At 41.3% G+C, this 13,032-nt stretch overlaps 3 protein-coding genes across 9 annotated transcripts; 2 read left to right on the top strand and 1 right to left on the bottom strand.

Annotated features, from left to right (window-relative positions):
- The first annotated feature begins 270 nt into the window (after nt 1–270).
- On the top strand, nt 271–3,401 carry srprb (SRP receptor subunit beta). Its single transcript, XM_044204111.1, has 7 exons — nt 271–492; nt 854–948; nt 1,080–1,157; nt 1,238–1,320; nt 1,472–1,608; nt 1,744–1,798; nt 2,348–3,401. Exons 1-7 carry the CDS (start codon nt 324–326, stop codon nt 2,556–2,558), a joined length of 828 nt encoding a protein of 275 aa, XP_044060046.1. The 5' UTR covers nt 271–323; the 3' UTR covers nt 2,559–3,401.
- wdr53 (WD repeat domain 53) lies at nt 2,755–6,988 on the bottom strand. 2 transcript variants are annotated; one of them, XM_044204110.1, is made up of 3 exons: nt 6,964–6,988; nt 4,975–5,470; nt 2,755–4,864 (listed from the first exon to the last, which is right to left on the bottom strand). In XM_044204110.1, exons 2-3 carry the CDS (start codon nt 5,461–5,463, stop codon nt 4,196–4,198), a joined length of 1,158 nt encoding a protein of 385 aa, XP_044060045.1. In that variant the 5' UTR covers nt 5,464–5,470; nt 6,964–6,988; the 3' UTR covers nt 2,755–4,195. The 2 variants fall into 2 exon arrangements, with proteins under 2 accessions (XP_044060045.1, XP_044060044.1); XM_044204109.1 differs by lacking the exon at nt 6,964–6,988 and adding an exon at nt 6,322–6,888.
- A 748-nt stretch (nt 6,989–7,736) lies between these two features.
- Nucleotides 7,737–13,028, top strand: neu4 (sialidase 4). Of its 6 annotated transcripts, XM_044204088.1 has the most exons (5): nt 7,737–8,249; nt 8,499–8,530; nt 9,294–9,532; nt 10,333–10,588; nt 11,359–13,028. In XM_044204088.1, exons 3-5 carry the CDS (start codon nt 9,332–9,334, stop codon nt 12,378–12,380), a joined length of 1,479 nt encoding a protein of 492 aa, XP_044060023.1. In that variant the 5' UTR covers nt 7,737–8,249; nt 8,499–8,530; nt 9,294–9,331; the 3' UTR covers nt 12,381–13,028. The 6 variants fall into 6 exon arrangements, with proteins under 6 accessions (XP_044060023.1, XP_044060022.1, XP_044060017.1 ...); XM_044204087.1 differs by lacking the exon at nt 8,499–8,530; XM_044204082.1 differs by lacking the exon at nt 8,499–8,530 and having other exon boundaries at nt 9,291–9,532.
- Nucleotides 13,029–13,032: the final 4 nt, after the last annotated feature.

Genomic DNA, 13,032 nt, shown 5'->3' with positions numbered 1-13,032 from the left:
CAACAACGGCAAGTCAAATGATATTAAATTATGACAATCATTTTGACTTGCTATCTCATAATTTCGACTAAAGTCAAAATTTTGACTAATTATCTCATCATTTTGACTTAGTAAGCCACATTTATTCGATTGATTACCTAACAGTTTTGACTTTGAAAGTAAAAATATGGATTTATTAGTCATGGGCACCCACTGACTGGTCCCACCGTAGTACTCAGCTGAAATGTCCGGGTCTGCAGCGCCCCCTGCTGACACTTCAGGCTCCGTACAGCCTGCAGAAGGGAGGAGACGTGTCCCACTCTCAGATTAGCGTGAGCGGACAGATGGAGGCAGACAGCACCGGTGGCAACGTGGGAGAAAAAGCAGACGTGGAAATGGCAGAAAACCCATTTGAACCTTACATTGAATTTCTGCGTCAGCAGCTGGAAGACCAAGACCCTGTTTTTCTGATCGGAGTTATCGTGGCTTTGGCGGTCGTTGTCATCACCTGTGGTAAGAAGATACCGTTACCGTTAGTGCTCAAGTTAGCATGCTAACATTAGCTTAGCAGGCTAGGCCTAACGTCGTTTAACATAGTTGGCAATAAAGTGTCGGGTTGTTGGAAAGCGGTTTTGTCAGCAGGACATTCAGCGTTTTAATCTCTAATGTTCATTTTATAACAGAATGTGTGCTTTTAAACCATTAGCTGATTTAGCAAGCTAACTAGGAAGCTAACTGCTAAGCTAAAGCAAACGTCAACAGCTGTCAGTTGCACAGTTTATTAGCATTCCCACGGAAGTCATTCAAATTTACTGAGTGTCTTTAGTCAACAGACAACGGGGCTATTGAGTCGCTCCCTGCTTTCTCTTTTCAGTGTTTCTGAAGTACTTTCTCTCCAGTAAAACCGTCAGAAGTGCTGTGCTGCTGGTCGGACTGTGTGACTCTGGGAAAACCCTTCTTTTCAGCCGGGTGAGTTGATTGTAACCAAAACGTGTTTGTCCATCGCCACGTTGTCGGACATAGGATGCTCAGCTGATGGGAGGCTGCTGCATGGTTAATCTGTTTTATAAGTGACTGTGCATTTGTTGGTGCTTTGGCAGCTGTTGTCAGGAAAGTTCAAGCGGACACAGACCTCCATCACTGACAACAGTGCTCCATACAAAGCCAAAAACGACAGGGTAAGTTAAGTTTATTATCAGTTATCATCCTCTCATGATGAGCATGGTTTACAGTTGTCCCCTCTCCCTCCTGTACTCAGGGCAGCACCTGGACTCTGATAGACCTTCCAGGACATGACAGTCTTCGCCCTCAGTACCTGGAGAAGTTCAAATCTGCAGCCAGGTGAGAACAGAACAACCTGTCTGAGTAACAGATGTACATTACTTTCTGTCTATTAGTGAGGTAAAGTTTTGAATGACTTGATTGATGTGTATGTATTTTTGTCTTTCCGATCACGTTTCTCATCAACACTCTCTATCTCTCATCTCTTCAGAGCGATTGTGTTTGTAGTGGACGGCGCTATCTTCCAGAAGGAAGTGAGAGACGTGGCGGAGTTCTTGTACAACTTGTTGACGGACACTGTGATCTCCAGGAATGCTCCAGCTCTCCTGGTGGCATGCAACAAACAAGGTTCAACAAACCTTTTTTGCTGTGAAAATTACCAAATTATCTACACTTTACCTCTTGTTCTTCATTTTCAGCCTACACCTAAAGTTGCCTATTTGTTAAATAACACCGTTATTTACTGGTGTCTTTATTTTACAGATATCACCATGGCAAAATCAGCTAAACTGATTCAGCAGCAGCTGGAAAAGGAATTGTAAGGTTATATTTTCTGTATATTTGGGTTGTTTTGCATTTTTGCTGTGTCTGATTCAGATTTCATCTTTACTTTCGGTACATACCTCAAGTTCCCTATTATAATTTCCTCTTGTTTGTTTGTCAACTGTTACGTCACTAATGTAATGTTCCTCATACATGCATTAAATCAATGTGTTGGTAGTCGTCCCGAAGCAAAAAGGAGTCCAATTATCATAGTAAGATTCTCTTCATAAGTGTAAAATACACAGCAATGACCTAAAGGTTAAAAGATATAAGTGATGTTAATTTATATTTTGAAGAGTTGTACTGTTTTCTTTACATTATGTTGGTGTCTTTAAGTGGAGTGTTTAGGCTTTGATTGTCATCTTTGGTTTGGTAAATGGACTGCATTTTTATAGCGCCTTTTTTCATTCACCCATGCACCCACCAATGGAGGCCATGCAAGGTGCTGGTTGAAAGCAATTGGGATTCGGTGTCTTGCTCAAGGACACTTGAGCCGGGGATCGAACCACCATTATGCCTCAACCTGGTCTCTTGTTTCTCTTAGGAACACCTTGCGAGTGACGCGCTCTGCAGCCCTGAGCTCTCAGGACGGCTCTGTGGGCGGAAGTGTGTATCTGGGGAAAAAAGGCAAGGACTTTGAGTTCAGCCAGCTGCCCATGAAGGTGGAGTTCCTGGAGTGCAGCGCCCGCGGGAGCAAGGGGGAAGAGGGGGATGCAGACATCGAGAGCTTGGAGAAGAGCCTGGCTAAACTGTAAAATCAGCAACTCAACATCCTCAGTGCAGAATTAGCCTCAAAGACACAGACCTCGGATCAACGTCCGCTATCACCTCAGTATTCAAAGGAGGGATGACAATTGCGTCTCAGTGGAGGATTTATTTGACAGGAGTAACCAGTCAAACATGGTCCTATCTGTGCTGTCAATGTAAAACTTAAAATGACATTAAAGGTGGAAATACTTTTGAGACACATTCAATCAAAAAAAAAAAAAAAAACTGAAAGTTATGTAACGGAAACTGATGTAGCAGGTTGTCAGGTCGCGCTGCAATGCTGAGAAATGATCATGTGTTTATTCAGTGTAAATCTTACTGTGAACGTCCACCCTAAAGCATTTTATTTGGCTTGTTTAGGTAATATATAGTTTAAAGAATTTTGGTAAATTACAACATTTGCTGTTTATAATTTCAATTCAATCAAAAGTTATTATAAGCCGTCACACTTTTTCTTTTTTTAAACTTGTCTCAGCTAGTCTAATTTATAAGACACCTTGTGAAGACAGACAGGTGTAGATTGCATTTATTCATTAACTTGGACAGTCAGCCATGTGCCTTTTTTCCCGGTATTCTTATAGAAAAGTGTTTTGCTTGTTTGCAAAAGAATGACATTTGCAATGAATGTATTGAGATTTTGTTTGCTTGATGGTGATGCAAATCAAGTCCACAGATTAATAGGAACAGCACAGTTTCTTAGATTTTAGCATTAGATACAGTCTGTCTGGTGTTGAACAGTTTGTAACAGATTCAGCCTGTAATGATTAATAAGCGGCAAACATGATTTAATCATTTACATGTACAGATAAATATTGTCATTGTACATCATATACTGTAGTTCATGGTGTCACTTCACAAGATGCTGCTTTATATTGATTTTAAAAACAAGACCACTGTTCTCCAGAGGATAGTCACCACAGAGCCCCAAGCAACTTAGAAGTGTGGCTGTGTGTTGTGTGTTTTCAAATGTCTTGAAAGCTAATGTCAGAAAGAGCAGTGTGTTTGAAATGTCACATCTTGGGAACAGCTTTCAGTTTGCTCTGTGCTTTGTCTTTCTGTCTGGCTCCTGGTTTAGATTGAGGTGTGTTTTTACTCTATAAAAGCACTGCAGACTCAGTTCAACATAATGTGCTAATGTGGTAGTTTTTTTTTGTTTTTTTTTTTAGAATCCACAAAATGCACACGTATCAAAATATATTTCAAAGGATGACATTTTTATAACACACACACAAAACACCAAATTAGCTACAATGAGAAGAGCTAGAATTAGATGAGACATGGAAAAACAGTTACACATTTAGTTTGTTGAATATTGTGTGAAAACTCTGATTTTTGTAATGTTTTTCTGCTTCTGTAAAAATCTACCTTCCTCTGCACTGTTCAATACTTTCTTGAAACACCAGTTATGTTTAGTTTCTGTCCACAGGTCAGACTTTAATAAAGGAGAGAAAGACCCTACTGTCACAATATGAAGCCAATAGACCAGAGGTTCAAATAATGATGCTACCAGTTCTAACAGCATCAAACACAGGAGTGTTTCATGTAAACTTAAAACAAGTCAAGTCGACATAGTGTACTGCTATGACCAAAACAAAAGATTAAAGAACATGTAAAGTGCGTGAATCTATAGTTGAGACAGAGGGTAGACCGTCAGACTGGAGCTCTGATCTGCGACTACCACACTGGCTTCTCCTTTCAGCACAGCAGGGCACAACCAGTTCACCTTGTCCCCATGACTGATGCTCAGTTTGGGACCAGACTTCTCCTCCGCCACCTCCTCTGTACCTGCTGCCACTTCATCATCTTCTTTCCCTGCTTCTGCCTTCGGTGGGGTCTTTGCTTTATCCTGGGATTGTTCTTTCCTCTTTGCCTTGCTCTTCCCCTTCCTGTGAGGGGCTGTTGTCACCTGAGGTTTGGCCTTTGCCTCCGGATTCACCACTGGGTGTTTACTGAGGTCCCACAGGGCGACCTGGCCGTCATTCCCCCCAGTGACCAGCCAGTAAGGGTGGGAAAGGAAACTAACAAAGTGGGCTTGTGAGGCCCCCTGACTGTGAGCCTTGACTGCTCCCTGCTGTTCCAGTTTAGAGCCGCTGCCGATCCGCATCAGATGCACCCGCCCGTCCTCGGCTGCACAACCCAAAATGTTTCCACAACTCGCCACAGAAACACAGTGGACCAATGGCGGGTTGAAAAGCTGACCAGGACGCTGCTCATGGTCATCTTCTTCCTCTGCTACATCCTGGAGGTTGAGGGTCCAAAGAGGGCGTGTCTTCTGCAGACCCCACAACATCACCTGAAGCAAAAAAAGAAAAAGGTGAAAGAAACGTCAAATGTAGTCTTGGTACAAAAGTGGGTGACATGACGTAAATACAAATGGTGACACTCTCTTCTCCTCTCCCTTACCTGCATGTCTAGTCCAGCAGACACCAGGTTATTGGGCCTGTGAGGCCGAAAAGCCACAGAGGAGCAGATGTTAGTGTGTCTACGAAGAGTCCTGCACACTTTTCCCCCAGGAAGCTCCAGCACCCGGACTGCCCCGGAGTCATCAGCCACTGCCAGGGCTGAACCCGTGTCGTTTAGTGCCAAAGCATTGATCTCCTCCTCCCCTGCACCCTGAAACTCCTCCACAGGGCCCTTCAGGTTTCGGGGGTCGAGCACGCTCACTGTGTCTCCGTGTGACACATACAGTTGGCCCGGAGCTGCAGGTGAAAACACAACACTTGTGCTGTCCTCTTCACCAGGGAGAGTGAGACGGCCTAAGATGGTTCCCTCTTGGCTCCACACCGTGACCTCTCCACCCTCAGAGCCTGAAGCGATGAGACCCTCAGGGCCGTCAGACGCCCCAACACAAAGGATGGATGTGGAGTGGCCCTCAGACCACTGCCTGGCCATGCTGACCCTATGACATGTAAGTTAACAAGGAGAAGATAAACATGAGTACATGAGTTTGTGGTGTTCCTTTGACAAATTAATTTTTCAGATATAATTCTCTTCATTAAACAACTATTTAATGAATTTGTAATGAGCATTTTTCACTGTTTTCTGGTATTTTATATTCTAAACATATAATCGATTATTCAGTAAATAATCAGCAGATTAACTGTTGAATGAAAATAATCACTGGTTGCTGCCCTAAACTAAAGATTATAACCCTTATGAAGGGAGGATTTATTGCAAGGCTGTTTAATAAACTTAATTCAATTTAGCCAATAAACTGGCGACTGAGTGTATGTTTTCATAGCTTTCTTATAATAAGAGTGACAAATAGCAAAAGTGTATACATTGTTATTTAAAAAGGCGGGTAAACATGATTACTATTTACAATCATACATGATTTATGTAGGTAACTTAAGATGTTTGCAGAATAGTCCGATTGACTAAACAGTAAGGCTTTTTGTCAATCTGCGTTAGTACAATATGTAAAACCAAAATCCCATTTTCAAATTTGCTAACAAAGTTTAACAGCAATATAAACAAATAAAATGTACATAAATGTCTAACAAAAGGGGTTTAATGTGCGGTTTTCTATCTCGTGTAATGATAATTCGCTCATATACAAAAAGAGGAGCTTTAAATTGGGTTACGTTTAAATTACCCAGTAGCCAGAAGAACAAACATTTTTGAGAAGTTGCTGCAAGCACAGAATTAGCTGGCGGTTTGCAATAATAAACACGTTGTTGTCAATTTGCTGAGTTAAAATAATTTATAACAGACATTATCGATAGTTTCAGAACCACAGAATTACGCTACCTTGTCAAAACTTCAGCAGGCTGCCATGTGGGGCTGCGTCGCTCGTTGATGACATCATATATGACCACCGAGATGTTTATGCCCTGAGTTTAGCATGCCAGGCGGATTTCTTTAGCTTTTTCGCCAGGAACTGCAGACCTTTAACACCAACCATTGCCATAAACCTAATCTACTTTCCTATACCTCTCATATAAAATATTTAGTTGGTGGAAGTTGATGCTGGGTAATACCAAACTGGGAGGAAATGCTGCCTGAAAGGATTATTCAGGGCAAAATATCACCTTTTGTGTTTCTCTCTGAAAGCCTTAATTTCGATGCACTGTGCCATTGTCTGAACAATGTTACTGAGCCAGAAGTCATAAAATAGAAAAATAAATTGGTGTGGAAATACATGAGCTAAGATTTGCAAACTGTAAAGTACTTTACATATATCTTGCAATACATATGAGATAAGATCGAACTTTATTTTGTTGAATTCTTGTACTGACAAAAACTAGGAAAAGAGATATTTCTCCAATATTAGCTTCTCTGCACTGGCTCCCTGTAAAATCCAGAATAGAATTTAAAATCCTTCTCCTCACCTACAAAGCTCTTAATGGTCAGGCACCATCGTATCTTAAAGAGCTCACAATACCGTATTACCCGACTAGAACACTGCGCTCCCAGGATGCAGAGTTACTTGTGGTTCCTAGAGTCTCCAAAAGTAGATGGGAGCCAGCGCCTTCAGTTATCAAGCTCCTCTTCTGTGGAATCAGGTCCCGGTTTGGGAGGCAGACACCATCTCCACATTTAAGAGTAGGCTTAAGACTTTCCTCTTTGATAAAGCTTATAGTTAGGGCTTTGCTTGGGTGAGCCCTGAACCATCCCTTAGTTATGCTGCTATAGGCCTAGACTGCCAGGAGACTTCCCATGATGCACCTCTTTTCTCTCTCCTCCTCTCCCTCTCCATCTGTATGCATTTTTATCCCATTACTGCATGTTACTAACTCAACATCTTCTCTCTCCCATAGTTCTGTGCTTTCTCGTTTCTCTCCTTCTGTCACTTTCAGCTGGTATTTCTACCTCCTGAGCTGCAGAGACTGGACCTGTGGTTGCAAGTCACCTACTGCCCCCGTGTTCCTGCTCAACATCTGCTGCTACAATTATTATTAGTTTTATTATTAGTTTTATTCCTATCATTATTATCACTATTATTATTTTATTCATATAAACATTATTACCACTACCATTATTTTTACCATTATTTTAAATCTCTATGTGGAATTTGCATTGTTCTAATGTATGTTTCCCCCCTCGCTCTCAAAAACCTCTCTCTCTCTCTCTGAACCCAACCGGCAGCGGCAGATGGCCGCCCAACCTGAGTCTGGTTTTGCTTGAGGTTTCTGCCTCTTAAAAGGAAGTTTTTCCTTGCCACTGGCGCCAAGCGGTGGGATTTGTTGGGTCTCTGTAAATAATATTATAAAGAGTACGGTCTAGAGGAAAAGTGCAATGAGATAACTTTTGTTATGAATTGGTGCCATATAAACAAAATGAAATTGAAGTGAAAGTATGAAATACAAGACGATAGTAGAAGCATTAGTTCCTACACATTCTGTAGAAAATGAAAAAGAAAAGCATACAGGACACAGATGCAGGCCGCAGATCATTAAATCATTGTTCAGTGGGTCCCCCCACCAGGCCTTCATTTCCACAATGGCTGCTCTCCGCTGATTCATCCAAAGCTGTAGATCTGATGAGTGTGGTCCATTTCTGGGTCAGTGAACAGTGTGCCATACTGCCGCACTGAAAAGGGAACAGAGAGGAGAGGCCATAGCTTTCACACTACACCCACTCAACACACACACACATTACACTGTCAACCCAACATTCAAATGCTGACACATACTGTATATCGTCACAAAGAAGCAGCAGTTTGAAGCACTTTGAATGTAAGTACTCTGCAGTCATTTTAACTTTTTTCTGCTCATAACGTGCATTAGATGGTACTTTATAATGCAATTACATAGAAAGATTTCACTAAGCAGATGGATGTATGTTAAATGTGATTATGTAGTTGCTGAAAATATAGGTAGTGGTTATTTGTCAGCAGGTTTCCTGTCAGTTTGTGGTCTATTCAACAACTCCTCCCCGTGGCATGAGTGAGAAGATGCTTTTTCTATTTGTATCTTTAAATTAAGCTTGTTGAAGCCATTGTAAAGTCTGAAGTAAGGTATGTGACATATTTTAGAGTTAGATTCATATTTAGGACATTGCACATTAATTAAAATGTAATTTGTAATTTGGCTTTAACAATCCAAAGCACTGAAAATGAAAATTCATTGTAGCGTCCTACTGAATGTGATGTTTAACAACTTGAATGGGGCACCAGTAGCAGGCAGAAGAAAGTGTATAACACTGCTGCAATGGTTGAGGAGGCAAACAGAATTCACATTAGTAACAGTTGAATTACCTTCTCCTAACACTGGACTTCTTCCAGAGATTGTTTAATGAGATAAAGACTGCAATGGCTATATAATCCAATGTGTGCAATAACCTTATAATACAAAAACATCTACTGTACTTACAAATGATATATTTTTACAGTTTAATGTACACATTGTTCAATAACATGTACATATAATCCATTACTGTCAAAGTATATCAAAGCATGTTGTACATACTGTACATAGATGTGTATAAATGCACACAGTGTACATAAACCACCTACTGTATGTATATAAATTAACTTATTATACTACCCATAATATTTATTTTAGCACTCTTTGCACTCCCATTCACCCCTGCACTATTTGTAACCCTGTTTACAGTAACAGTTTGACCTGTATGTAGACATCTATATATCTACTACTAAACAATACAGAGATGCATTTTTTTTAACCTACTTTAGTGTTGTCGTCCTTGTTTAGTGAGAGCCACTGAAAAACTAAAATTTCTTGTATGCGTAAGCAACTGATTCTGATTCTCCTCAGAAGATTTGGAGTTACCTTAAAATATTCACACACAAGAGAGCATGAGGTCGCCCTATTTCCCAGCGAGGTCGGTGCTTTTCCGCAAGGAGCCAAACGGAGTGACGTACAGGGTCCCAGCACTGCTCTACCAGTCCCGTTCCAGATCCCTCCTGGCCTTCTGTGAGGAGAGACTGAGCCCGTCCGACTCTCAGGCTCACCTGCTGGTCATGAGGAAAGGCACTTTCTACAGGAACTATGTGGAGGTCAGTGTTAGTCACTGGGTCTGAACTTTGTAGTGCCCTGTAGATGGAAGACCTGAACCCTACTGTTATTAACTTTAAGTTACTGACTTAAATGTACTCCAACAAGTACATAAATACACAAAGAGACAGTCAATTAGGGTAACCACCTTTTTAATGTGTCATAATGAAACAGATATTAGCTTATACTATCAAGACACAATCAGGTTAGAAAGCTTACAGAGGAAGAAAGTCTCAAATAATGAGGAAGTTCTGTACAGTATATGATGACACTATATTTTCTACATTTCCATTTTCATCAATCATCAATAATACATATACAATACAATAAAACATAATAATATTGCAACATACCAATGAAGTCACTCCTTTGTGCTTGAGATTAATAAAGTAAAGAATAAAAAGAGAATAAAAACCATAATAAGAACAATAATACAGGTAAAAGAAAAAAAAATCAAATATAAATTTTCAATGCTTTAAGCACACTAATCAAAATTACATCCACCTCCATCGTATTGGTGTGGAAATCTCATGGATATGTTAAAACCTGAGCATGAAAGTTAATTCTTGACCTTCAGAATTACCAAGAAATACAGTTCAAGGATCTCAAAAAAGCTAATAAGTGGACCTTGAGTTAAGTATTAAGCATTGTCAAAGGTGAGATAGGTGAGAGCCTAGTAGTGTCATCACTTTTGCTTTGTGTTTTTCTTGAACCACCTTCTTCCTCAGGCATTTTATCTGTTTAGATATAATGTAGTGTTTTTAGATAGTGTACCTTTAGACTCTTCCTTTTGTTGCTGCAGTGGGAGGACATGCGTGTCCTGGGCACTGCCTTCCTGCCAGGCCACCGGTCAATGAACCCGTGCCCGGTGTACGACGAGTTCACAGGTACTCTCTTCTTGTTCTTCATCGCTGTCCTCGGCCACACCTCGGAGTCCTATCAGCTGGTGACAGGGAAGAATGTGACCCGTCTCTGCTACATCTGCAGCACTGATGACGGAGACACCTGGAGTCCTGTCACTGACCTAACCAAGAGGGTCATAGGAGACACTATCAAAGGTCAGTGAGAGGGAGAATCAGAAAGGGGAAATCCACCCTAAAACAGACTTCCACTGGAAGTTTTGCCTCTCTGCTGTTCAGATTAAAGAGAGACTTTCAAGTTAACAAATTAAAACTGAGCGGTGCAATATTATGGCATGAAATCTGTTGTAAAAAATAGTATTTACACACTTTTGTATGTACTTTAGGGTACCTTTTCCCTTTAATATAATGTGATAACTAAACCTGTTAAAGGATAGGTTTGCATTTTTTCAAGTCTGTCTTAAATCAATACTCACATGCTCATTATGTACATTGAAGCTGTTTTAAAATGCTCTGTTTATCCTGGCCATGAAAAGATCCTTTCCTATCTTGATTTCAGTGTAAGAGATGGGGGACAAAATCCACAGTCGTCACTGAGTGCAAAAATACATAGTAAAGTTCAGCTGAGGTTCAGTCAGCAGTCTGTTTGTTGAATCAAGTGGAAACCCATCACAGTTACAGTCTACTAGTACAAAATTCCCTTTTTTTTGTTTCTATCCCTCCACCACAGCTCAGCAAGGGAAGGAAAAAAAAACTTCATATCAACTTTGGCTAAACTTAAGTTTGCATTTTTGCATAGAAAGAGGACTTTGGATTTTGTCCCCCATCTCTTGCTTTGGAACCAAGTTAAGAAAGGATCTCTTAAAAGCCAGTATGCATAGGAGAAATGTCTACAGTGACTAAAATCAGTATCATTCATGTGTATCATCTGAACGTGTCACTAAATGTCATTTCCCCTGTCCTTGCAGAATGGGCCACTTTCGCTCTCGGCCCGGGCCATGGCATCCAGCTGAAGTCAGGTCGTCTGCTGATTCCTGCCTACTCTTACCACATCGAGTGCAAAGAGTGCTTCGGAAAGCTCTGCCAGACCACTCCCCATTCCTTCTGCTTTCACAGTGACACCCACGGGCGAACTTGGCGCTTCGGGGAGGCGGTGCCGGGGCCGGAGAGCGTGGAGTGTCAGATGGTGTCTGTGGATGAAGAGGATGGGACTAATGTGCTGTACTGTAATGCACGCAGCCCTCTCGGATACAGGGTTCAGGCTCTCAGTCTGGATGATGGAGCGGTGTTTCAGGAGGGGCAGCTGGTGCAGCGGCTGGTGGAGCCTCGAAATGGTTGTCATGGTAGCATTGTGGGATTTCCTGCCCCGTTACATTTATGTAATTCTCTTAGCCATCACTTACACCAACCCACGCATCACTCCAGACACTGGACATCCTACATGACCTACTCAAATCACACCAACTCTCCCTCTCCAAACATCACCACTTCTGCTTCACCCAATCCTAGTGCCCCTCCAGATTTCCTCACCCCCACCTGGGTAGTATACTCCCACCCAACATGGACCACCGCACGCAAGGATCTGGGCGTGTTCCTCAGCCTATTTCCCCGTGATCCGGACAGTTGGCGCGGCCCCTGGGTGATCTACGAGGGCCCCAGCGCCTACTCTGACCTCGCCTATCTAGAGCTGCCACCCTCACCTGGTGCACCGCCCGCTGTGGCCTTCGCCTGCCTGTTTGAGTGTGGTACTAACACAGCCTACGATGAAATCTGCTTCAGCATCTTCACCCTCTACGAGCTTATTGACAATCTGCCCCGGAATGTGCAGCTGGGAAATAACGACAACGAATGTAAAAGACAGCAGAATAAAGTCTCTGAGACGAGTCCGAGTTGTACACGTAGACATGATGCTCAAAGTACACCTTTTTTCCATCAGGTGAAGAAGAGGAGGAAGAAGAGCAAGTTGACAAAGATGTGCTGTGTTTCTTAAATGTAGTTTTTAAGCTTGTAATACAGAGTTAGAATACAGGAGTGTCTTCCAATAACTGTTTTCTACATACACTTAGTGGCCACTTTATTAGGTACACTTGTACAATCTAATGCGGTGACTTCAGTCATAAACATATAAATGAATTTAAGCATTTCTGATATCACCAAAAACTGATCATTATAAACTTCATAAAGGTAGAATTTATGACAGAGCTGTTGTATTGAATTGCAATAGATTGTGCAGGTGTCCCTAATAAAGTGGCTGCTGAGTGTACATCCACAATGTATCATAGAATATTGTACAAACTATTGACAAGAGTGATTATTCTTATGAGAAATTTAGTTTTTGTAGTGTTATTCAGTTGATTTCAGTTACAATAACTGAAACACAGTGTGACTCAGTAAGCCTTTCAGTTCAGTATGTTGTTTTTGTTTTGATATTGATCATTTTGTCAATTTTGTTTTCCTGACACTTGAAATTTCAGGAAAAGCAATTGTGTGTATCTAAAACAATAATCTATATTATCAGTGCTATATTATTATATGATTGTGAGTTCAAGGGTTTTTGTTCCAAGATCAGAGTCTGATACTGCTTTATAAAATATGAAGGAATATCCCACACGTTTGAAATAAAACTAAAAAAATCTCCCTCC

Source organism: Siniperca chuatsi, linkage group LG7 (genome assembly GCF_020085105.1).
Source record: "Siniperca chuatsi isolate FFG_IHB_CAS linkage group LG7, ASM2008510v1, whole genome shotgun sequence".
NCBI lineage: Eukaryota > Metazoa > Chordata > Actinopteri > Centrarchiformes > Sinipercidae > Siniperca > Siniperca chuatsi.
This window is presented reverse-complemented; position numbering and strand designations above follow the sequence as displayed.